Consider the following 24921-nt stretch of genomic DNA (forward strand, 5'->3'; position numbering starts at 1 on the left):
AAAGACTGGGAATGCTGGGAACTGTCAGTGGATTCAGACATTACCAAGAGCAGGTAGTGAACCGGGAAGGAATCATGAGTGGATTCAGATGCATCCTGAGGTCTACAGTAGATTGTGAAAGCTGAGAGCCATTAGGGGACTGGGAAGGCTGAGAGCAGATAGCGGACTGGGAAGGCTGGGGAATGTCAGTGGATTAGGACATGACCGAGAACCACTAGTGGACTGGGAAGGCTAGGAGTCACGAGTGGATTCAGATGCCTTCTAGAGCCATACTGCTAAACGAGATTGAGAAAGAGCAAATGCAGGTAATAGACTAGAAAACTTGGAACTATGAGTTGAATGGGATGTGACCAAGAGTCTTTAGTGGCTTGGTGAGTCTAGGAGCTGTGAGTGAACTGGACTACGAGGAAGAACAGTATTGGACTAGGGAAGCTGGCAGCCATTAGGGCACTGGGAGGCAACTTAGAGCTGACAGTGGATTTGGAAGGCCTAGAGATATACAGTAAATGGTTTAGAATTTGGCTTGGACTGGGACTCCAAGATCTCGTACTAGACTAGAACATCAGCAAGAGATGGTATTGGACTAAGAAGGTTGGTGGTTGGTAGTAGAAAAATGGACTGTCACATGATCAGACTCTAGAGGTGGCATGTAAATGCAATTAATGGACTAAGAGGCTTGGAAGCTGTGACAAGAATGGGACATGACCAAGAGCTGGTGGCAAACTGGAAAGACTGTGAGTTGGGATTGGATTGGGACATGAGCCATTAGCGTGACTAGGACCAGTTACTGAAGTTAGGCATTGTCTTTAGTCTTTAGTGGAAGACCAAGAGCCAGTTGAGGACTGGAACTTGAAAGGTACTGGAAGGCTGGCAGCTGTGAGTGGACTGGGATGCCTCTAACAGTGGGACTGGGAGTCAGCCCAGAGCAGACAGTAGGCTAGGAAAGCTGGGAGCTGATAGTGGTTTGGGAAAGATGGCAAAAATGAGTGGTTTGAAACATGTCTGTGAGCTGGGAGAGGTTTGGGATGCATCTGGGAGCCGACAGTGGGTTGGGAAGGCCGGGCGCCACGAGTGGTTTGGAATGTGGCCGGGAGCCATGAGTGGATTGGGATGCGTCCAGGCGACACGAGTGGTTTGGAATGTGGCTGGGAGCCGTGAGTGGATTGGGACACAGTCGAGTGGGACCTACCTGCACCGAAAGCGAAGAAGAAGCTCTGGGATGGACTGGTTTGAAGCAGAGCTGAAATGCGGCGTGCCATTCGCTCATTCCGCTTGTAGATCAGCTCCTGACGGAGGTAACTGTCTATCTGCTGAGCTGTGGAGCGTTCGTGATCCAGCAGAGTGCTGTTGATGAAATGAGGGAGCTAAAAGAGAGAGAGAGAAAGAGAGAGAACAACTTAAAGACTTAAAAGGGAGGCAGGGAAGCAATGTGCATCTCTGGAATGTCTTTAAGAAGTGTGTGTGTATGTTTGTGTGTGTGTGTGTGTGTGTGTGTGTATCTGTGTGAGTGTGTGTTTATCAGAGAGAGAGATTCCTGACAGGGCTGTGCATTATCACAATAAAACTCAAGTACACTGAGAGCTATGTGTGTGGTGTGTAAGACAGATGAGCTGCTATGCTATTTAAGTTAGCATCCAAACATTCTCGTATAGGACCTCTCTCTTTCTCTCGCTTTCCCTCTTTCTCTCTCTCTCTCTCTCTTTCTTCCAGACCTTGGCGCCTGACACACACAGTATAAAAGTGAATTGGTGATGTTGTGCAGACCCAGTTCGCATCATACAGAACAAACACACATGCACCGGGCTCTTTACTGGGGTTTCCTGTCTTGTCGTAGTAAGATAAATTAGCATAATGCATTCGCTGTTATATTTGCCTTAATCTCTGCCTGTTAGCCCCTCCCCCATATACTAGTAACTAGCTCTTATACTCCACTCAGCACTGTAGAATGGGGGAATAAAGCTACTGGTGTGGATTAGGGCTTTAAATGGTGGTCTGGTGGTCTTAACCCCAGAAATCATGGATCCAATGTTTTAATGTCCACAGTTTCCATGTTGTCCTTCCATATTGATGTAACATGAATGACATGAATTCAGATCTAGCCTAGAGAAACCCCTATGGTCAGTGGCCAGTATTTTGGATGCTGGTGATCTTCAGGTCCTCAGGTGGCAGTGCAGTAAAACAGATTACTAATAACTAATTAAGCATTTTACACTCTAAGAAGTGATTCTGTGTTTTAGTCAGTGGAAACTAATATTATTAAGTGGAGTGAACTTATCGGCCAGTATAACTCAATAAAATGAGTTCAGAGAACTTCAACCTGAAAACTTAAAAATGTTGGTTGAACCAATGAAAAAATGTGATTTGAACCAACTTTTAGTCACTACCTGTGTCAATGCTCTTTCTAGAGTGTTGGTTCATGCAGCTTTCCTATAGGCTCCTGGCACCATATATCTGCATATTGGGTGTGGCCTCTTCCTTACTTACCATCTTTGTGTTGTCTGTTGCCCAAAGCTACCTTATCCTAGGCGTGCAATATTATAATATAATTTGATTGCCAGGCCTCAGTGTTTGTGGGCTGTAAGAGCACATTAACTTTATTCTGTGTTCCTGGTGATCACAGTATGCTGGCTTTGAGCTACAGAGTTCACTCTTTGCTGAGTTTACTCCAGTATTATACTGTCAGTATTTGCAGTTAAATAATAATATACCAAATATGTTGAGAATACCACATTGAGTTAACTCAGCCTTTTAAGGCAGCAGGAGAACTTATATTGCTGAGTTTAAACAACTTGAAATGTTTTACATTGTACTTTAAAATTATGAAGCACGTAATTAAGTTGGATAAACTGGATAATTTAAGTTGATTTGCCTTTAATTTAAGTTGAGATAATGAAAACTGTCAACTTGAAAGTAATCAAATAATTAAGTTGAGCTAACTTAAAGGAATTGTGTTGATCTAACTTGTTTACTTAATTTGTAAAAACTTAATTTATTTATGTGTTACCAATTGAAGTAATTTTTTTAAGTTGGTCCAACAATTCTCTTTTGTCAGTGTATGAAATCAACCCATATTTATCTGAAACAAATGATGTGTCCTCAGTTATTTATTCTATACAACAACACTTGCGTCGCTAGTCTTGCTATTAAAATGTTTATTGATTCACACACTTATATATGTATGTGGCTTAATAGGCCATGTGTCTACAAATGCACTGTAAACCCATACGTTGTTTGAACTCAAATGATTTAAGTCTGTTTTACTTAAAATTGGATTTTTCTAAACAATACTCAACTTTTTTGAGTTAGTTGAACATTTGTGGGCACATAAACATAAAAAAAAAGTTAAGTAACTCAACTTATCCGGTCTTACAGTATAAAAAAAATAAAAAAGTTAAATCAACTTCCCATTTAGTTGTAGTAACTTGATGTTCTAAGTTATGCTAACTCATGTTTTCATTACCCATTACTTTACCCAACTTTTTTAGGGCAACTGCTGCCCTCAATTTTTTAACGTAAATTCAACTTATCTGGGCTTACAGTGTGAGTATGCATGTGTGTGTACCTGTGAGGTGTCGTGGTTGAAGATGATGGAGCTCAGGTCTCCACAGTTGTAGTGTGTGATGAGATCCTCAGTGCTGAATGCACTCTGGCCCTGTGTGCTGCCCTCTCGCACGCCCTCATGCTGCCTCAACGTCTGATTCAGAGCAAACAGCACCTACAGAGAGAGAGAGAGAGAGAGAGAGAGAGAGAGAGAGATAGAGAGAGAGACCATGAATATTAGACGGGAAAGTGAAAAAGCATTTGCAGAAAAAAACAAAAAACAAAACGAGAGTTCTGTACCAGCATTTGGCATATTTTTGGTTGGGTTGGTTTGGCTTAGCTCCTAGCTGATAAACTTGCATGATAGCCAATCTCGTTGACCAGTACAACCAAGGTGGTTAACCAGTAAGACCACCATCACCCATGTGGTTGATCAATACAGCCAATAAGGTTTATCTAGAATATCAAGCAAGAACAAGCTGGTTGACCGCCATGACCATTGTGGTTAAACAGTGGGTTAAACAGAATAAGCTGATTGACAAGTAAGAACGAAGGTGGTGAACCAAGCATATGGTATGACAAGCTTAACCAATAAGCATGACCAAGCTATCTGACCAATAAGACCATGGTCGATGACTAATATGTTCAGTATGGTCACGATGATTCACCAATATGACCAAGCTGGTCAACCAGCATTACCAGCATTAGACCAAGCTGGTCATGCTGGTCAACCAACTTGGTTGTACTTGCCATATTTGACAACCACCTTGATTGGTGGTAAACCAGTAAAACAATCAAGCACAACAAAATATGCTATGCTCATCAAGTGTTAAACTGGTTAACTATTTTTTAACCATATTTTTAACCTTGACCATCAAGAAAACCATCAAAATTAAAACAGTTATTGAGCTGCTTTTGAGCAGGAATTTTCAACAGGGTATAATAAAATCAGATTTTAGATGCCTTCATGAAGGCTTCTTTACAAAGAGTGTTTATGAATAGTTTAAAAATGAGTTTATTAATGCTATTAACCAGGTTGTAAATACTTTATAAACCAGTAATAAGCAGTTATAACACATAGAAAGGACAACTATGGCTTGTTGTTTGACAAATAGATTGATTTTACGTTCATTTATTCTGTTAAGCCCCAGATATATCTGGATGTTGATCTTACATTGTCTGTTCCATCAGTTAACAGTGGTTAATATATTTGTTAATAAATATCTGTTATTAACTTTAACTACCCAGGTGTATATGATGTATAATATAAAATAACATTAGATAACTAAACCGACTTTCTTTTTGTGCTGTTACTAATTATTAATGGTTTATAAAGTATTTACAACCTAATTATTAACCATTAATAAACTCCCTCATAGATTATTTATAGACCCTTTATATAACCCTTTTATAGGCGCCTTATTTTAAAGTGGTAGCTGCAGATCTACCCATTACATGTACTCCCTCTCTCTCTCTCTCTCTCTCTCTCTCTCTCTCTCTCTCTCTCTCTCTCTCTTTCTTTCCCACTCTCTTTCTCTCTCTTTCTCTCTCTCTTTCTCTCTGTTTCTCGATAACATCCCAAGTGTCGAGAATTTACAGCTCCCATTAAAACTAAAGTAAACCCTCTTCAGAGAGGATTTATGGTGGCTAGCGGCTAACGCTAACGCACGGTCACTCTGCAGCTGTCCCCGAGTGCCGGGGTTAACAGTCTTTACTGACCCTGCCCACTGCACTGCTACAGGGCACGCGATTGGCTGACCGTCCCAGCTTCGGCTGTCGATTACCGTTGAGCATGATTGGAATGAGCGCTGATTGGAAGCAATGGTGGATTAAATTTCTCTCTTGAGTTCTGACAGGTCAGTCGTTGGGGGTGGGGGGGTGTGGGGGTTGGGGTTGGCCGATCAGTTGATTTGTGCTGTTGATTACGTTCCTGTACTCTGACCGGGGCCTCAGCCCTTGCCTGCCCTTTCACTGTAATTGCCTGCAAGATTTACGAAGAGGGAGGGAATGAGGACATGTGAGTGTGTGTGTGTGTGAACATTTTAAATACAAAATGCACTGCATGTCCAAAACTTTGGACATAACTACTTATTCAATTCAATTGTATTTTTTAATTAGTTTTCTACATTATACATGAATAATAATATCATCCAAACTATGAAGAAACACATAAGGAACCATGTAGTAATCTTGTTTAAAATGTTAAACGAACCAAAATACGACATATAAAGCATTTAGATTGGGTGCTTATCTGGAGTGCTGTTAACTTGTGAAACTTATTATATCCTGTACAACAGAGGCAACTCTTGATCTTCCTTTCCTGGGGAGATACTGATGAACAGGCCTTTTGCAACAGGACAGGCAAACCAAGCAATTGCCTTGGGCCCCAAGCTGGCCTGGGCTACCCAGACAACGACTGGTTATAAATTGAATGCAATGACAAACTGTGTGAGCACCCCTTTAAATTTCTGTCACAGCCAATCACGTGCCCTGTAGCAGTGCAGTGGGCAGGGTGAGGAAAATACAACAACACATCAGAATGATCAGAATCCCCCTCAAGGAGGCCTCTCCAACTAGTTACAGTGAAAGTGACAGCAGTATACAACCAGACTGGAACATGTTCAGCAGTATCCAGCAGTACACCAGAAGATCACTGTATTTAACACTAGAACGGATAAACATAAACCAACTCTACCTCTTCACAACTTTACAACTGAGGCTCTCAAACAAATAAAGAGAATAAGCAAGACATTTAAGTAATTAACTTTTGACAAGTTCAGCACAGCATAGTTTGAATGACTTTAGAATTAATTTACACACACACACACACATATATATATATATATATATATATATATATATATATATATATATATGAATAAAACATATATGTAATATATGTAAAACAGAACATTCTAAAATAATATAAAAAAACAAATTGACACATTAAAAGTAAAGAATTTATAAAATACAAAATAAGTAAAAAGATAAGAGTAAAAGAAAAGTAAAATGTTAAGAATGATAAGAAATGATATGATGATAATAATAAATAAATAAATAAATATTAAAAAATTAAAATAAGAATAAAAGAATAACTAATAAAAAAAAACTCACAGGCTTTCTGAAAGTAATCAAAAACTACATGTTTAAAATGTTTTAGAGATCCCAGCGAGCGATTTCTGAGTATAACCTGTTATTTACTGTTATTTAGTAATAGTTTGCTCTCATTATTTGTGCCTCTGTGTATAAATTAAGAAGCGATTCTGATGTTTGAAGTGGTTTGTGGAAGGAGTTAAGAGGTCTCTGTTTGGAGAGGGCATGGCATGGCACGATGCCCCCTGGGATAAGCCCCCTATTCTGAGCCAATGCACATCTGCGCCGACACAGCCAACAGCCCAACAGCCCAACATCACACGGCGAGAAGAAGAATGAGAACAATAAAACAGCACACGCGAGATTGAGAGAAGTATCTAATGGGGGAATGGTGGTGGAGCCAGCAGGTGGTGGAGGGGGAGGGTGGGAGAGGAGCTGGATGGAGGAACCGGAGAGTTCTCTGGTTCTACAGCAGGTTTCAACAAGACCCATTTAGGGATTACCGGTTTGGCGCAGGGGCAGATCTCTGGAAACCAACTCCCTCAAATACCTTTAATAAAATAAATAAGTGCCCCCACCACACTGATCACTAACCGTAACGTCAAACACACACACTCACCCCACACAACAAACACTGCCAAACCTATAAGAGTTGAGTTCAAGCTGGATCTGCTAGTGAGTTTAGTTCAGTTCAGGGTCAGTATCTTCAGCTATACTTGGGCTCCAAGAAGTGTAGTCAAAAAAACGCAAGTAATTATCTGTGCACACCTGCTGTATCAGGTGTGCTATTATACTACTATGTAATCTACAGGGGTTGGACAATGAAATTGGAGCAGCCTGCTGGCCAATCTTCATTAATTGCTCATTATTGCAGCAGTAAGATCAGTAAGAGTGTGAAGGTTCAATTAGCAGGGTAAGAGCACAGTTTTGCTCAAAATATTGCAATGCACTCAACATTATGTGTGACATACCAGAGTTGGAGGACAAATTGTTGGTGCACGTCTTGCTGGCGCATCTGTGACCAAGACAGCAAGTCTTTGTGATGCATCAAGAGACACAGTATCCAGGATAATGTCAGCATACCACCAAGAAGGACCAACCACATCCAACAGGATTAACTGTGGACGCTGTAAGAGGAAGCTGTCTGAAAGGGATGTTCGGGTGCTAACCCGGATTGTATCCAAAAAAGATAAAACCATGGCTGATCAAATCACGGCAGAATTCAATGTGCAGCTCAACTCTCCTGTTTCCACCAGAACTGTCCGTCACCACAATAAATGATTGTGCTCTAAAACCAGGTGTTTCAGTTTCATTGTCCAACAGTATGACCACCCATTGTCCATTTTTTTTTACCATGTACAGGGTATGAAAAAGTATAGGCACCCCTGATAATGTTCATAATTTTCTTTTTTAAGTCATTAGTTGTTTGGATCAGCAATTTAAGTTAAATATATCAAATTGCAGACAATCACAACATTTGAGAAGTGAACTAACATGAATAGGATATACAGAAAGCGTGCAATAATTCTGTAAATGAAATTACAGAATTTCATTGCATAATTTTGTGCTCCCCAACAGAAAAAAAATATGTAGTACTATTTATGCATTATTTAGTAGATGCTCCTTTTGCAGAAAGAACAACCTCTAAATGCTGCCATTTGCCATTCTTTTTGTAGGTCACATGCGGTTTATGGACAATCTCCAAACATAAACCCCCATTGAAAACCTCTGGAAAGTTATCAAGAGGAAGATGAATGATCACGAATGATGAAGCTATCAAAAAAGCTGTACTGCTTTATTTATTTATTTTTTGCCAGGAGTGACCCAGTTCACCCAAAAGCAGTATGAAAGACCGGTGGAGATGGTGGGAAGCTTCATACTCTTCTAGCTGACACCTGGCAGTAGGCGTGATACCAATAGGTACCATCATATGTTAATCAGCTCCAGAGCATCCTATTCATTTAAAATAATTTTCTCCCAGTGCCCACTGAAGCTGGTCACCCAGTAAACTCAAACTCAAATCAATCATCTGCATTGATCGCCATCTCCATCTGACCCATTTCTGCAGACGTGAAGTGTGAGTGAGTGCTCTAGAACCGCACTTAAAAAAAAATAAACTAATTCCTCCGGGGGATGCCAAAAAGCTGAGGTAAAGAGCCGCGGTGGGCACTGCCCTGTCAATGCGGGTGATCTGGCAACCTCCTCAAAAGGCCTTGTCTCTGAAGTGTGGCCAGAAAATGCTGAAGTTTCTCCAAACATGGCAACCTCAACTTTAAGCAAAGAGGATATGAGGAAGATGAAGGGAGGAGTAGGAGGTCAAGGAGCCAGGGATTTGAGAGAACAGAGCTGGAGGAGTAGGAGGAAGACAGGAAGGGGGGTGGAGTTGTGGTGTTAAGGTATGAAATCTGGAGATGTTTGGTGGTTCCTTTTAGGTTCCTCAGTTTTGGTGGGGTTGGCAGGTCAGACTGTGATTCTTAAATGAACTTCACAAAAATAATGTTTGTTTTTTCTCTCTCTTTCTCTCTCTCTCTCTCTCTGTCTTTGTGTGTGTGTGTGTGTGTGTGTGCAGTGGGGGGTACCCACAGCCTGCGATTGAACACAGAACAGAGAGCCAGCCTCCAGACCTGCTCATTGCATCCAAAATCTCATTAGAGATCAGAGAAGTGAAAGAAAGAAAGAGAGAGAGAAAGAGAGAGGGAGAGAAATAAAGTGAAAAACAGAGAAAGAGAGAAACTGAGGGCCGTATTTTAGTAATAAATACCCAAGCCATCAACTGCACACCACACAACTTGATTTTTAGAGCATGTCAGTGTGTCTTTGCTATCATAACGTTGGGAAAAGTATGCCTTCAAGTATGCAGATCAAAAAAGGCATGTACTAATTCACACCTCATTTCGATGCTACCACACTTGTGGGTGTAGAAATATTCACAAGCACCATTGCTATTTAAATGAAGCAGGCACAAGGCATGAAAAAAAAGTCTGTCATTGGGGTGTATGGTAGCAATGAGCATCGCGAAGCACCTTGATGGAGAATAGAGGGAAAAAAAGGAGCGAGAGAGAGAGAAAAGTGTTTTTTTTTTTCATACACCAAATTTTTGCTAGGTATTTGAAAAGGCCCAAAAAATGTGTTTAAGGGTTAAAAAAAAACACACAAATATCACATATCATTTTTCAAATAAATTATGATTCATCAATCCCGTAAGTTGCGATTATCCTATTAGCATTAGTAGGCGGTGACTGAAGAAATTGTGGTTCCTATAGATAAAGCTAATGCAGCATTAGCGAGTAGCATTACAGCGCTAATGCTCGGAGGAAAGCGCAGCGACTTGGTTCTGATACATCAGCTCACAGGCGCAGCCTTGTGCTGATCGACATCACCTTTGGAGTGATGAGTGGAAAGAGCACCATCTACTGTACCCACCCAAAGATAGAGCAAAGCCAATTGTGCTCTCTCGGGGCTCCGGCAGCTGATGATAAGCCGCATGACTGGGATTCGAACCAGCGATCTCTTGATCATAGTGGCAGCATTTTGGACCACTTGACCTCTCAGTACCCTCGAAGTAGTATAGCTTTTTAGTGGCTTTTTTTTATAGGTTTCCATTACATAGATTCTCCCATAACTGTCTAGTGTGTTTGCACTCCCAGATCTATCATTGGCAATAAAGCACAGAAATTTCAGCTCTCTTTCTATTTCTCTTCATTCTATTTGCTTCAATGCCACTTCTACACCCAGTAGCCATCTGAATGTCATCTGAAGCTTCTTCTTTTTACAGCGCTGTAGTGGAAACACAACCTATTTCATCTTTTTTTTCATCATTTTCTTTTCGTTTGGAAATGGAACAGAAAGGAAAGATGCTTGCAGTGTTTGGGAACATGTGCGGACCCAGCTGGAAACCATTCCATATCTTTTGGAGTGGTCAGGGGCATCACTGGAAGCATGCGGTGGGCACAGGTGCAGCAGTGGGGTGGCTGTGTTTTCCTTCAACCACACACACACACATACAAAGCCACACACACAAAGCCACACACACAAAGCCACACATACAGAGATTGCCTGTAGTTGCATAAAACCATTCCTGTTGCTTTCTTCTCTTTTTGGAGTATTATTTGGAGATACCTTCCTGTCTGTCTCTCTGTCTGTCTTCCTGTCAAGCAATTCCACCCAATTGTCTATCAGCCTGCCTGTCTGCCTTCGTAGCTGTTTTTCTACTTAGCTGTCTTTTTGTCTGTCTCTCTATCCAGCAATTTCTCTGCCTCTCTAATTTTGTGTCTGTCTATCTGTCTGTCTCTTTGCTTTTCTATTTTTCTGCCTACTGTTTGTCCATCTGACTACTTGTCTGCTTGCCTGTCTATCTATCTATCTATCTATCTATCTATCTATCTATCTATCTATCTATCTATCTATCTATGTCCGTCAGCTGTCTATATACTCCGTCCATCCACCCATCCATCCATCCATCCGTCTGTCTGTCTCTATGCCTTTCATACTGTGTGTCTCCCTGTTTGTCTGTCTTTCAATATATCTTTCCACCCATGTGTCTATCTGCCTGCCTGTCTAGCTGTCTAATTACTTGGCTACCTATTTGTCTGTATGTTTGTCTGTCTGTCTGCCTGTGTAGCTGTTTCTCCATCCATCCATCCATCCATCCATCCATCCATCCATCCATCCATCCATCGGTCTATCCATCTATCTAGTTGAGATTCCTCAACTAAGAACTCTAAACATGTTCAGGGTGATGCTAAAACTGGAGAGTTTTAATAAAAGTCAACTTTTATCTGATGTATGATCATTTTGTGGGTTGTGAGTTTTCCCGTTATGCTCAGATTGTTGATGTTCTTCAGTAATCAGATTATGAAGTGCATCTAATCCCACTCAACGATTTATAAAACCTCAGACCAGTAAAGATATGTGGAAAAATCTCCATTTCTCTAGACCGTTAAAAATACCCTTTAGTTGCCCATTTATAGTGGGATAAATATGCGGAATGTCTTGGAAAAAGACGTGATTACATTAACACACACCGCTCTACAAGTACAAAAGTCCACAAGTCTGTAGACCCCAGCTAATCCAGCATTCGGTCTGAAGCGTAGAGTATTAGCAGTGATCCAGTGCGGTAAAGCCTCTAGACTCTGGTGAGGCTTTAGACTAAATCAGGCCTGTCAGACTGAGCTCCTCCAGCCCACAGCTCTGCAGAGATCACTGATTCCCTCTGATTCTGAGCTTTGATATGATCTGATGAGCTGAATCAGGTGTGTTTAATGAGGCAGAACAATGATGAACGCTAAAGGTTTTGGCTCATTTGAGCTACAGTCTGACACGTGCACAAGATATTGAACCATTGCCATGAAGATCTATCTGTCTGTCTGTCTACTTAGATACCTGTCTCTTGTCTGTCTCTCTGTCTGTCTTCCTGTCATGCAATTCCACCCAATTCCCTGCCTACCTGTCTGCCTGTATAGGTGTTTTTCTACTTAGTTGTCTTTTAGTCTGTCTGTCTATCCATCCATCTCTCTGCCTCTCTTATTTTGTGTCTGACTCACTACTTGTCTGCTTGCCACTCTATCTAACAGGAGGATATCTATCTATCTATCTATCTATCTATCTATCTATCTATCTATCTATCTATCTATCTATCTATCTATCTGTCTGTCTGTCTGTCTACCTGTCTCTTGTCTGTCTCTTTGTCTGTCTTCCTGTCAAGCAATTCCACCATATTGTCTATTTGCTTGTTGTTCTGCCTGTGTAGCTGTTTCTCTACTTAGCTGTCTTTTTGTCTGTCTATCCATCCATTTCTCTGCCTCTCTAATTTTGTGTCTGTCTATCTGTCTGTCTCTTTGCTTTTCTATTTGTCTGCCTACTTGTTTGTCCATCTGACTACTTGTCTGCTTGCCACTCTATCTAACAGGAGGATAGATCTATCTATCTATCTATCTATCTATCTATCTATCTATCTATCTATCTATCTATCTATCTATCTATCTATCTATCTATGTCCGTCAGCTGTCATCCATCCATCCATCCCTCTGTCTGTCTTTTTGCCGTTCATACTGTGTGCCTACCTGTTTGTCTTTCTCTCTGTCTGTCTCTCTTTTGATATATATTTCCACTCATTTGTCTATCTGCCTGCCTGTCTAGATGTTTAATTACTTGGCTACCTATTTGTCTGTCTCTTTACCCATCTATCTATCTATCTATCTATCTATCTATCTATCTATCTATCTATCTATCTATCTATCTATCTATCTATCTATCTATTTATCTATCTGTCTGTTGTCTGTCTACTAAGCTACCTACTTGTCTGTTTATCTGTCTGTCCACCTGTCTAGCTATCTATTTAACTATTTGTTTGTCTATTTCCCTGTCTCTCTACCTGTGTAGCTGTCTGTCTATGTGGCTAACTATTTGTCTGTCGTTTTGCCTTTGTAGCTGTCTTTCTACTTAGCTGTCTTTTTGCATGTCTGTCTGTCTGTCCATCCATCTCTCTGCCTGCCTTTCTCTTTGTCTGTCTGTCTCTTTGCCTTCTTACTATCTGCCTACCTGTTTGTCTATCTTGTATCTACTACCTGTCTGCATTTCTGTAACACTCACCCTCTCTCTCTCTCTCTCTCTCTCTCTCTCTGTTCTTAGCATGTCTGCTGTCAGTTCTTGCCATGTTATTTTGAGTGTCTCAAAACATTTCCATATGATCAGCTCTTCTTTTTCTTCTATAATCTCCTGTAATCCTCTGTTCAGAGCTCTGCTGCTCCTCCGCTGAGGGCCGGAGGTTCGTGACGAGAGGAGTCCAAAGCCTGGACCCGAGCAGACCGTCGATACCCTGCTGAGAGCAGGATGAGCCCAGACTGCTCCCGAAACGTCTCGTAATTTCCCTTCCTTTACAGGTAACCCCGTAACCCAACAGACACTGTAAAAGCATCGCTGAAACCTTTCAAAACCAGCCAGTGATTCCTCCAGCTACAGCCAGCTGCCAAATATTTTCACAGGCCCTCGGTGTGCCATCAGTGGATCTTCCTTATAGAGCGACAGAACGTAAGAATCAGATTCTGACTCAGAGCCTGATGATTTCTGTCTGGGGTTTGAAGCAAGAGTCCAAGCAAAATATAAATGTACTGTTTTTCCCTAAACGCTTAAAATATTGGGAAAGCTGCTTTCTTCTGAAATTAAAGTCATTAAAATGATTTTATCCTGCTTTTGTTGGAGTAACTGTCTCTACTGTACACAGAAGAGATCAGGGTCTGCCTGAGGTATCCCCAACTGCCCAGTTCATCCCAAAAGCACTTTCTTCCTTCCTTTCTTTCTTTCTTTCTTTCTTTCTTTCTTATGTGTCTCTCTTTTCAGTCTTCTTTTTTTCTTTCTCTCATTCCTCCTCTTTCTTTCTGTTTTCTTGGTTTACTCTCTTTTCAGTCTCTTCTTTCTTTCTTTCTTTCTTTCTTATGTGTCTCTCTTTTCAGTCTTCTTTTTTTCTTTCTCTCGTTCCTCCTCTTTCTTTCTGTTTTCTTGGTTTACTCTCTTTTCAGTCTCTTCTTTCTTTCTTTCTTTCTTTCTTTCTTTCTTTCTTTCTTTCTTTCTTTCTGTTTTATCAATCTCTTTCTTCAGTCTCCAACTGCCCAGATCATCCCAAAAGCACTGAATAGTTTTCTCTGTCTCTCTTTTCTTTCTTTCTTTCTTTCTTTCGGTTTTATGTGTCTCTCTTTTCAGTCTTCTTTTTTTCTTTCTCTCATTCCTCCTCTTTCTTTCTGTTTTCTCGGGTTACTCTCTTTTCAGTCTCTTCCTTCTTTCTTTCTTTCTTTCTTTCTTTCTTTCTTTCTTTCTTTCTTTCTTTCTTTCTTTCTTTCTTTCTTTATCTCTGTTTTATCAATCTCTTTCTTCAGTCTCCAACTGCCCAGATCATCCCAAAAGCACTGAATAGTTTTCTCTGTCTCTCTTTTCTTTCTTTCTTTCTTTTGGTTTTATGTGTCTCTCTTTTCAGTCTTCTTTTTTCTTTCTCTCATTCCTCCTCTTTCTTTCTGTTTTTTCGATTTACTCTCTCTTTTCAGTCTCTTCTTTCTTTCTTTCTTTTTTAACTGTCTCTCTTTTCAGTCTCTTCTTTTTTTCTTTCTTTCTTTCTTTCTTTTCTTACCTTTTTTCTTTCCTTTTCATTTTCCCTCTGCCTCCTTTTAATCTCATTTCTCTTTTTTTTTGTTCGCACTTACTTTTATTTTTCATTTTTTACATCCCTCTGTTTTTTCTTTTGTTCTCTTTTTTCTCTTTTTATATCTATATCTTCTTTTTTTCTCTTTTTGGCTGCTTCACTCTTCACTTTCTTCATTCTTTAATTTCTCATATTTGCATTTTTCTTAGTATATATGTATATATTTCTCCTGCTCTACTCTGTCTTCTTTCTCTTTTCCCTCTTTATACTCTGTACCTCTCTGTCTTTTTCTCTCTCTTCTTCATTTTTTCTCTTTATCTATATATTCTCTCCCTCTTTTATAGTGTAATGTGGAAAAGTGAGAGAACTCCAGGTCTGAGAAAAGTGAAAGAGATGGGGTTGGGTGAGAATGTCGGGTGAGGAGGAGGAGAAGAGGAGGAAGGAGGGATGAAGGAGTTGAACAAAGAGAGGAAAGTAAAGAGAGGTGAGAGCTTTGTTAAAGCTCAAACACGACATGAGCTCCTGAAAGTTCTCAGCCCAGAGCAAACACTGGGGCTGTTATTAAACTGCGTGTGTGTGTGTGTGTGTGTGTGTGTGTGTGTGTGTGTGTGTGTGTGTGTGAGGGGTTCGTATCCAGGATGTAACACACATCACTCTGATTGGGCTCTCTTTACATTGAGCAAATAGCAGCTGAGACAGGAGCAGAGCAGTGCAGGAATGAACAGAGCAGTTTTCTAAAGGAGAACTCCACCAAATCTAAGAGCGTTTGCACCAGCACTGTTTAATCCAGTTAAATCTGACTCTGGTTTGTTTGTACTCTTGGTGCGGTTCAGTTGAGCAGGTGTGAAATCAGTAATTGTACCTGCATGAAAACAGAGATCTGACTTTGGATGAAAAACAGAGGTGGAAAGTAATTACATTTACTTACATTACTGTAATTGAGTAGATTTTATGAGTAATTTGTCATTTTTAAAGTAGCTTTTAAAATAGGTCATTTTACTTTTACTCAGTTACTTTTTGACACAAGTAGTTTACTTCACTACATTGGAAAACCCCATTACTCCCCATTACTGAGTAAAAAAATTAAATGCTGGGGGGAAAAAAGCAAATTGTCTGAATAAAAAAAAAGAGTTTTGTTCTCCATGGCAGCGCAGCTGAACTTCTCCATGTAGTGTTTATTACGGTTAGCGGGAGAGAAATCAGTGAATCAGTGTAGACTGGGGTCTGTGTGAGCGGTTTGGGGGAACCGGTGTTCTGTCGAGTTATGCTACCCATCAATATGTGCTTCTTTACGGCACTGCGCATGAGTCGAACAACAGTTTTTTGTATGTTTTCATGTTTTTCATAATAATTCATAATTTAGTTTTTGTTAGGAACATCTGCTTGGATGTATAAAAAAACATGTAAATAATGCAGTTAAAGCACAGCAATGGCAAGTTAAAAAATAAAAACTGTAAAACTATAAAACTACGGTTTACAGTCACCTATATGACCATAACCTTTTAACTTTTTAACAGTAAATAAAAAATGGATTATAGAAACCTATGCCACTTGTTCTTGAAAATGTTTTTTTAGGGGGGTCTGAACAAATACTGCCTGAAAGGTCCAAATTATTTAATTGAATAATTATTTAATTTATGATTGTTGTACTTTTTTTACATCAAATACTTAAAAGTAACTATGTAACTTTTACTCAAAGTACATTTTAAACAGAGTATTTTTTTTACTATTACTCGAGTAGATTTTTAGATGGGTACTTTTACTTTTACTTGAGTAGAATTTTAGCAAAGTAAAGGTAATTTTACTTAATTACAATTTTTCAGTACTTTTTCCACCTCTGATGAAAAATCAGAGTCATTAAATATTGTTCATAGCCAGAACAACAGTTTGAAATGTCCTAAAGAAGAAAGTCGTCACTGGTGTACTAAGTAACAGGCGTTGAACAGATCAAGACCAAGGAACCAACAGCAGTTGATGACAATGGGAACACTATGAGTGCTGTAGTGAAAGACCCTAAAACAACTTTTAGTGACATCAGCAACAACCTCCAGAGGGCAGGAGGGAAGGAATCACAATCTGCTGTAGAATCGGCAGAAGATTTAATAAACAAAAGTACAGGCTGGAGAAAAATGTGTGAACTGATTATGGTTTGATGAGACAATTTTTTTTACCAATTTACCAATGTGGTAATGAAAGGCTAAAGTGTGGAGACAGAAAGAATCTGCTCACGATCAAAAAAATAAAAAATACCAGCTCATCTCTAAAACACAGTGGAGGTAGTGTCATGGCTTAAAGTTTGCATGGCTTATTCTGTGACAGCTTATTAATCTTTATTGATGTTTAATGATCTCAGAAGTCTATAGAAACATTTTGTCTGTGAATTTAAAGAAAATGTAACCAAACTAATTGGAAGATCCATTATTATTATAGCAAAATGATGACCCACAACCCACTGCAACCTGGAAAAGCATCACAGAAGAAGAATGCTAGTGGGTCACAGGCGTGATGCAGTTCCTGCAAGCGAAGGAACGGCAACTAAATATTAAACTAAATAAGTCTAATTCACTTCAATTTACTTCAAAAAGTTCATCTGTTCCATTATTTTTGCTCACAAGAAAAAAATTGGGTGGGTTCAGACAGAAGGTGCTACAGTATCTTCTGAACTGTGTATCAGATCCAGGTCTAAATACTGCAAATAAAAGCTGAAATGTTGATCTTTTGTCTGATATTAATCTTTTTTTTTTATCTCTCATAACACATATAACATCTTAGTCCATTCCAAATTTTTAATTTTTAAACGCATTATTTTTGTAGTCAGTGAGTGATTTTCCAACAGGAAATGACCAATTTGTAGTTCTGTTACTCAGCTTGGAATGTGATGGGTTATGCAGGTAGCTGTGTAGGTGTGTGTGTGTGTGTGTGTGTGTGAGTGTGTGAGAGAGAAAGAGAGAGCTGGGTAGAGTCATGCATGTGTTAGTAGTTAGTGTAGAAGCAGGACTCAGTGTGTGTGTGTGTGTGTGCGCCAGTGAGAGAGAAAGAAAACGTGTGTGTGTGTGTGTGTGTGTGTGTAGCTCTTCTTCCTTCATAGACACATCAGTTCCAGGACACAGCTGGATGAGCACTGTCCTCCACCCAAACCTGCTCTGTCTCTCTCTTTTTCTCTCTCTTTCTCTGCATCCTGTACTGCTCTCCCTCCTTTCTTCGTTCTTTCATGTCTGTGTGTGTGTGTGTGTGTGTGTGTGTGTGTGTGTGTGTGTGTGTGTGTGTGTGTGTGTGTGTGTGTGTGATGGCAGGGTTCTTTTAGAGTTGTGTAAGCTCAGACAAATCTACCATTTCATGCTCATTCACGGCAATTGAACAGAGCAACGTTCAATTTCACGCAGTGACAGACAGAGGAGAGAGAGAGAGAGAGAGAGAGAGAGAGAGAGAGAGAGAGAGGAAGAAAGAGGGAGAGAAAGAGGGAAAAAGCTTTACTCATCACTAATAATTCTGTATATAAATCATATCCTGCAGTTTTACTCCAATCACTTTTATCTTCTTTGTTGCGGCGCTGTATAATACACTGACATGCCAATAGTCATGGGACAGCGGTATGCAAACTGACCATGAGCTGTTACATGTTTCACCTCCAATGATGGTTTGGGAACACTCACACATGTACATGTACATTGTGACTGAGGTTGTTTTTTAACATTGTGAATTCTGAACGCACACTCCAGTGCACAAAAAATCCAACAGGACAATGCTCATCCACGTACAGCTGCTGCAGCCAAGATGTGCATGAGTATTCAAGCTGCGTAGGATGGACACCATTAGGAACCTCTACAACGTCTTGCATGTTGCGTTACACATTCGCTACACACTGCTTGTATATGTGTAACTTGATAAACATTGACCATATTACTGTATTGTTTGTACTATAAGGCGCACCAAATTATAAGGCACATTATGCGATAATGCGATTATAGTAAGGAACAGGGGTGTTGCCATGTTTTGCTCCTCATTCAGCAGGTCACTCTGGCGGCAGTACTTAAGTACTTACGTAAAGTAAAGCTAAGCTTAATTTTGTAAAACAAAACTCTAATTCTAAAAAAAAAAACATTTTCTTTTAAAGTCAAACGAGCGCTGGATGTTAATCTACACAGATTTCTCTCCTGAAAACCTCCTGTTTGTTTGGGTGAGTAAAGCGCTTCTGTTTATTTACAGTAAGCTTAGATTTCCAGATTTCCACTAAGGCTGGGTTCAGCAGCATTAGCATTAGTGGCTAAATTAGTGGGTAAATGCCACCCGACATCCAGGCTACAGTCTGATATACTCAAGTCTGAATGTTGAAAGAGCTAGTGCTTAGCGTGGTTAGCAGGTAATGCTAATACTGCTCCAGCAATGAGAAGAAGTTTGTCCAAACTTTTGACTGGTCGTGTATAAAAGATTTCTGCACATCTTCTATACAGGAGTTTAGTAGTTTTTTGCACAGCACACATCCACACACAGGCAGTGAGGGAGAGGAGGGTGTGAATCAGAACCAGATGAAGACTGAGAGCGGCGGCCAACACTTTCAGCCCACAAACAGAGAGACATACTTATACCACACACACACACACACACACAAATATACAAACACACACAAATATACAGCTTGTCAGTAGTTTTGTAGACAAATAACCTTTTAAACAGTCTGTCACAAACTGGTCTGGTTTTATATATATATATATGTATATATATATATATTGTTACTCAGATTTCACTTTTTGCTTCTGCAATTTAGGGATTTTTTAATTTATGTAAGTGTCCAGTGCAGAGTTATCAAGAAATGAAGTACACATATTTTTTTTACCTTACTTAAGTAGAAGTTGGTATTGAGCAATACTCGTGTAAAAAGATTGATACTCTTTTTTTTTTTTACACTTTGTTCATTTAAGAAAAAAAAGAATTGCACTGAAAGGAAGACAATTCTTTATTTTTTTTATTGTTTTTCCTAAGAACAATTCTATTTGAAAAAAGAAATAAATAAACAAAGAACTAGAAACGATGTCTAGTGAGAGGAGAATTTTTTTCGTTTTATTTCTCCTTTCCTACCTCAAAAAAAAAAATATTTTCCTAATGTTAAGGCAAACTTTGTTTTGTTCCTGTTCCATTGTTTCTAAACAAAAATGTTTATTGTGATAAAGTATTTTGTTGTCACGTATCAAAGTTTGGTGAAATTTTATCCTAGGTTTTTTGGATCTTTTGGATCTATGAAGCTTAAAATATTAAAAAAGTATTGGTATCGCTATCAGCAATACTGGCCCTGCATTTTTTTTTATTATTATTTCAAATTTTTTGGATTTTCTCCGCAATTTACATAGCCAATTACCCAACCCACTCATTAGGACTCCCCCTATCATTAGTAATGCCCCAACACACCAGGAGGGTGAAGACCAACACATGCTTCCTCCGATACATGTGAAGCCAGACACCACTTCTTTTTTTGAGCTGCTGCTGATGCAGCATTGCTGATGCAGCATCACAGCAAGCTTGGGGGAAAGCGCAGCGACTCGGTTCCGATACATCAGCTCACAGATGCCCTGTGCTACAGACATCACCCTAGGAGTGATGTGGGGAGAGAGCGCCATCTACCCACCCGGAGGGAGCAGGGTCAATTTTGAACCTGCGACCTCCCGCGCATAGTTGCAGGGCTTTAGACAACAGTCCTCAGAGTCAGTCTGCAGAAATATCTTGTCTAAATAACGTCAACATTTGCAGATGATGTTGCTACAGGGATTTGAGATGACGACCACAAGCATGTTCTGCCTGGAGCTGTTTAACTGTCTGTGATACGTTTCACCCCGGACTCTCCGAACGCTGAAAAACAAACATTACAGTGAAAATGTCACAACAAAGCAAAGTGCAGGACGTTCCTCCTGCAAAGAACATTACAGCGACTGACCGAAACGACCGCAGCCGCTACGAACAATAGACCATGAGAGGGGGCGTGACCTTCAGCTGCAGACGCAGACTAGTCTAAACAAATGTGTTTTTAATCTGGATTTAAAAGCACCTTGTGAGAGAAAGTGTGGGAGAAGAGAGAAGAAGGAGAAGGATGAGTGAGTGAGAGGTGGGGAGAGATTGAACACTGGATGGGGAAAAATATTGAGCGAGGGAAAGAAGAGGCATGCAGACAGACGACAGGATGGATGGAGACAGAGAGAAAGAGAAAGACTGAACCAGACGCAGAACGGAAAGGTTTAGAGCCAAGCAGACAGACACAGACAGACAAACGGAAAGAGAGAGAGAGAGAGAGAAAGAGAGAGCGAGAGAGAGAAAAGTGAGAGAGAGATAAATAGAGAGCGAGAGAGAGATAAAGAAATAAAGAGAGAGAGAGATAAAGAGAGATAAAGAGATAGAGAGATAAAGAGAGAGTAAGAGAAAGAGATAAAGAGAGATAAAGAAAGAGAGAGAGATAGTCCTATTGTGCACCCCCCCCCCCCCCCCCCCTCTTCAAGACAAACACATTTTTCTAAAGCCATAATGACTATAATGTAATTAAAATGTTAATGTTGATGAACTGCATTTATACCCATTGGAAATTAATGTATTTTAGTACAATGTAAATACAGCTCTGGAAAAAAATAAGAAACCACTTAACAATTATAAGTTTCTTTAATTTTACCAAATTGAAAATCTGTGGAATATAATCAAGAGGAAGATGGATGATCACAAGCCATCCAACCAACAAACTGAACTGCTTGAATTTTTTGCACCAGGAGTAAAGCAGCATAAAGTTATCCAAAAGCAGTGTGTAAGACCGGTGGAGGAGAACATGATGCCAAGATGCATGAAAACTGATTAAAAACCAGGGTTATTTAATCAAATATTGATTTCTGAACTCTTAAAACTTTATGAATATGAACTTGTTTTCTTTGCATTATTTGAGGTCTGAAAGCTCTGCATCTTTTTTTTTTGTTATTTCAGTCATTTCTCATTTTCTGCAAATAAATGCTCTAAATGACAATGTTTGTATTTAGAATTGGAAGAAATGTTTTTCGTAGTTAATAGAATAAAACAACAATGTTCATTTTACTCAAACATAAACCTATAAACAGCAAAATCAGAGAAACTGATTCAGAAACTGAAGTGGTTTCTTAATTTTATTTACAGAGCTGTATAATAAAGAAGCTTAGTTGGGAGGTTTTGAGAGCTTGGGTTCTCTTGAGTCTCTGCACTAGTCTTGAGTCTTGAGTCGCTTCATACTAGGCTACATATGTCTGCTATGTTTTTGCTCCGTCCAATCACAATCAGATTCACTCTATCTGGATGGAGAGATTTATTTTTTCTTTAACAATGATAAGTCGTAATAAAAACAATCTGAAATTAAATTGGAGTAACGAGAAAGTTCAGATAATTGTGTAAAAATGTGAGAAGTAGTAGATAACCAACATTTCTACTTAAATTAGGGTTCATATAAAGTTCATAAGATGCATAGTGCTCAGTGTATATAAGTGCGTGTATTTGTGCGTGTATTTGTGTGTGTGTATACAGGGTGTGGTGCTGATGTTTTCCGCGGATGTGAATCAGTCTGGCTTGCACCTCTAAGCATATTAATGATGCAATTAATTCCCCCATTAAAATAATTTTGGATGCAGTTTTGTTTTATTGACCCAGAATTGGTCTAGTGATTTGATTTGGTTGGCTGTAATGTTTTGAATCTTTTAATAGTTGTAGTCAGTTCCCTTCTGTGTTGCTCTGTTTGTGTTTGTTTGTTTTCCCCCTTAGTAGCGGCGCTTGGCTTCCCCGCCGAAGTAATTTCAGCAGAGCGGAATTTGCTTTTGTGTATTTTAAAGGTTATTAAAAATCACAGCCTTTTCTGATGTTTATTATTCTGCATTCTGAGCTTTTTTACGACTCTGACAAGAGACGGGGGATCAGGGGAGGGAAACTCCAGAACTGTAACTGAAGTTAAATTAATCCGTCTGCCGCACTTATACACTAATAATAACTATTAATTTCATTTTTTTGGGTTGGATTTGTGAATGCAGTCGCTGTAAAAATGATCACAAAGACTCTTTCAGACAATTAATATCTCTTATAGTTGCTGTCTAATTAAAAAAACGTGTGTATTGGCGCCAAATGTGGTCCAGCAGGCAAATATTTGGTTCTAATCCCAGTCATGCAGCTTGCCATCAGCTGCTGGAGCCCTGAGAAAGCACAACTGGCCTTGCTCTCTCTCTTTGGATGGGTACAGAAGATGGCGCTCTTTCCCCTCATCATTACAAAGGGTGATGTCGATAAGTACAAGGCTGCATCTGTGAGCTGATGTATCAGAACCGAGTCGCTGCGCTTTCCTCTGAGTGTTAGCACTGTGATGCTACTCAGCAATACTGCATCAGCAGCAGTTGGAAAAGAGGTGGTGGCTGACTTCACATGTGTTGGAGGAGTAACATGTGAATATTTGAAAAAAAATAAATAAATATAACCGATTGAAACCACCTTAGTCTACCTTGCCATGAGCACACTATGCAGTGTTAATTCAGTGGTGCTAAGCTTTCATGCATCTTGGCATGCTCTCCACCAGTTTTACACACTGCTTTTGGGTGACCTGACAACAATCTACCTCTTGGTTACATTTCAGAGGTTTTCAACAGGTTCTGGTCTAGAGATTGAGCTGATCATTACAGGGTCTTGATCTGGTGGTAACATAGAACACTGTTCTACTGGAAAACCCAATTGTCGGAGTTAGGGAACATTGCCAGAGCAGCAAGAACTTGCATTTTACTGAATATTTTAATGCATAAGACTAGTTGTTAGCTTAGCTTTTGGTAGTATGGGCAGTGTGCCAAGTCCTGCTGGAAAATGAAATCCACATCTCTATGGTTTGGAGAGCCAAGTCATCTGCTGGTGTTGATCCACTGTGTTTTATTATCAAGTCTAAAGTCAGTGCAGTTTTGTTTTCCCGGAAAATCTTACAGCACTTCATGCTTCCCTCTGATGATAACTTTTATGGAGATGCGGATTTCATTTTCCAGCAGGACTTGGCACACTGCCCACACTGCCAAAGTACCAATTGGTCTTATGTATATTCTATTATTTGAAATCTCTAAAACACTGATTTTGAGGGTTTTCATTGGCTGTAAGCCACAACAGTCACTCTGTGTGTTTAATACATCTATAATATAAACAGTATAAGTTTCACATTTTGAACTGAATTAATGAAATAAAGTATCTTTTCAATGATATTCAATGATGGTGCTCCAGCCAATCATTTTGTGACTTTTGAGATTTGTTGGGTAGTAAGGGATGAGTTGGTAATACTGTAGTAGTGTGTGCATGTGTGTGTGTGTGTGTGTGTGTGTGTGTGTGTGTGTGTGTGTGTGTGTGTGTGTGTGTGTGTGTCCATGGATGATGTCTTGGCAGCATTGAATTACAAATCAGACACTGACATAGCAGTTACCTCACCCCTAAAACCAGTGTTGCCAAACACAAACACACAAATCCACACACACACTTTCTCCTTCAGTCATTCCTCGATGTTGGTTTGGAAATCCGGCGGCGTGGTCTGTAAGTGGCGTATGGCATCATGGGAAATGTGTGTAAAAGTAGCGAGGCTGTAGCTGCAGTCCAGAGCTGGTGTTGGGGAGTGTGTGTGTGGTGTATGAGCAGAGGAGCAGCGGTCAGTTCCAATCAGTGAACCGAGGAATTACAGCTCGATCGGAGGCCGCCACGTTTCTACTGTATCCAAGCCGCTGAAGCTACAGGCTGTTGTTACATAAGCTGCAGTCTGCGGCGTGGTTGCTGTGTTTTGGCGTGGTACGCATGCGAGCAAAGGCTGTAATTTTACCCAACATTATGGCAGCTTGATCTTTCGGAAAGACTCAGAACTCGATGGTTCTCTCTGATACATTGGGCTTGGACAACGAAACTGAAACACCTGGTTTTAGACCACAAAAATGTATTGTCCAGACGGACAGTTCTGGTGGAAACTGTTTTCTGGAAACAATCCAGGTTAGTACCCGAACATCCCTTTCAGACAGCTTCCTCTTACAGCGTCCACAGTTAATCCTGTTGGATGTGGCTGGTCCTTCTCGGTGGTATGCTGACATTACCCTGGATACTGTGGCTCTTGATGCATCACAAAGACTTGCTGTCTTGGTCACAGTTGCTCCAGCAAGACGTGCACCAAC

The 24921-nt window shown here is 40.0% G+C and overlaps 1 protein-coding gene across 1 annotated transcript in view; it reads right to left on the reverse strand.

Annotated features, from left to right (window-relative positions):
* trabd2b (TraB domain containing 2B) overlaps nucleotides 1–24921 on the reverse strand; it is a 99495-nt gene that overhangs the window by 29599 nt on the left and 44975 nt on the right. Inside the window, 2 exon segments of the mRNA XM_022670197.2 lie at nucleotides 1190–1364; nucleotides 3563–3715. Of these exon segments, the coding sequence (XP_022525918.1) occupies nucleotides 1190–1364; nucleotides 3563–3715 (328 nt within the window).

Source organism: Astyanax mexicanus, chromosome 12, assembly GCF_023375975.1.
Source record: "Astyanax mexicanus isolate ESR-SI-001 chromosome 12, AstMex3_surface, whole genome shotgun sequence".
NCBI lineage: Eukaryota > Metazoa > Chordata > Actinopteri > Characiformes > Acestrorhamphidae > Astyanax > Astyanax mexicanus.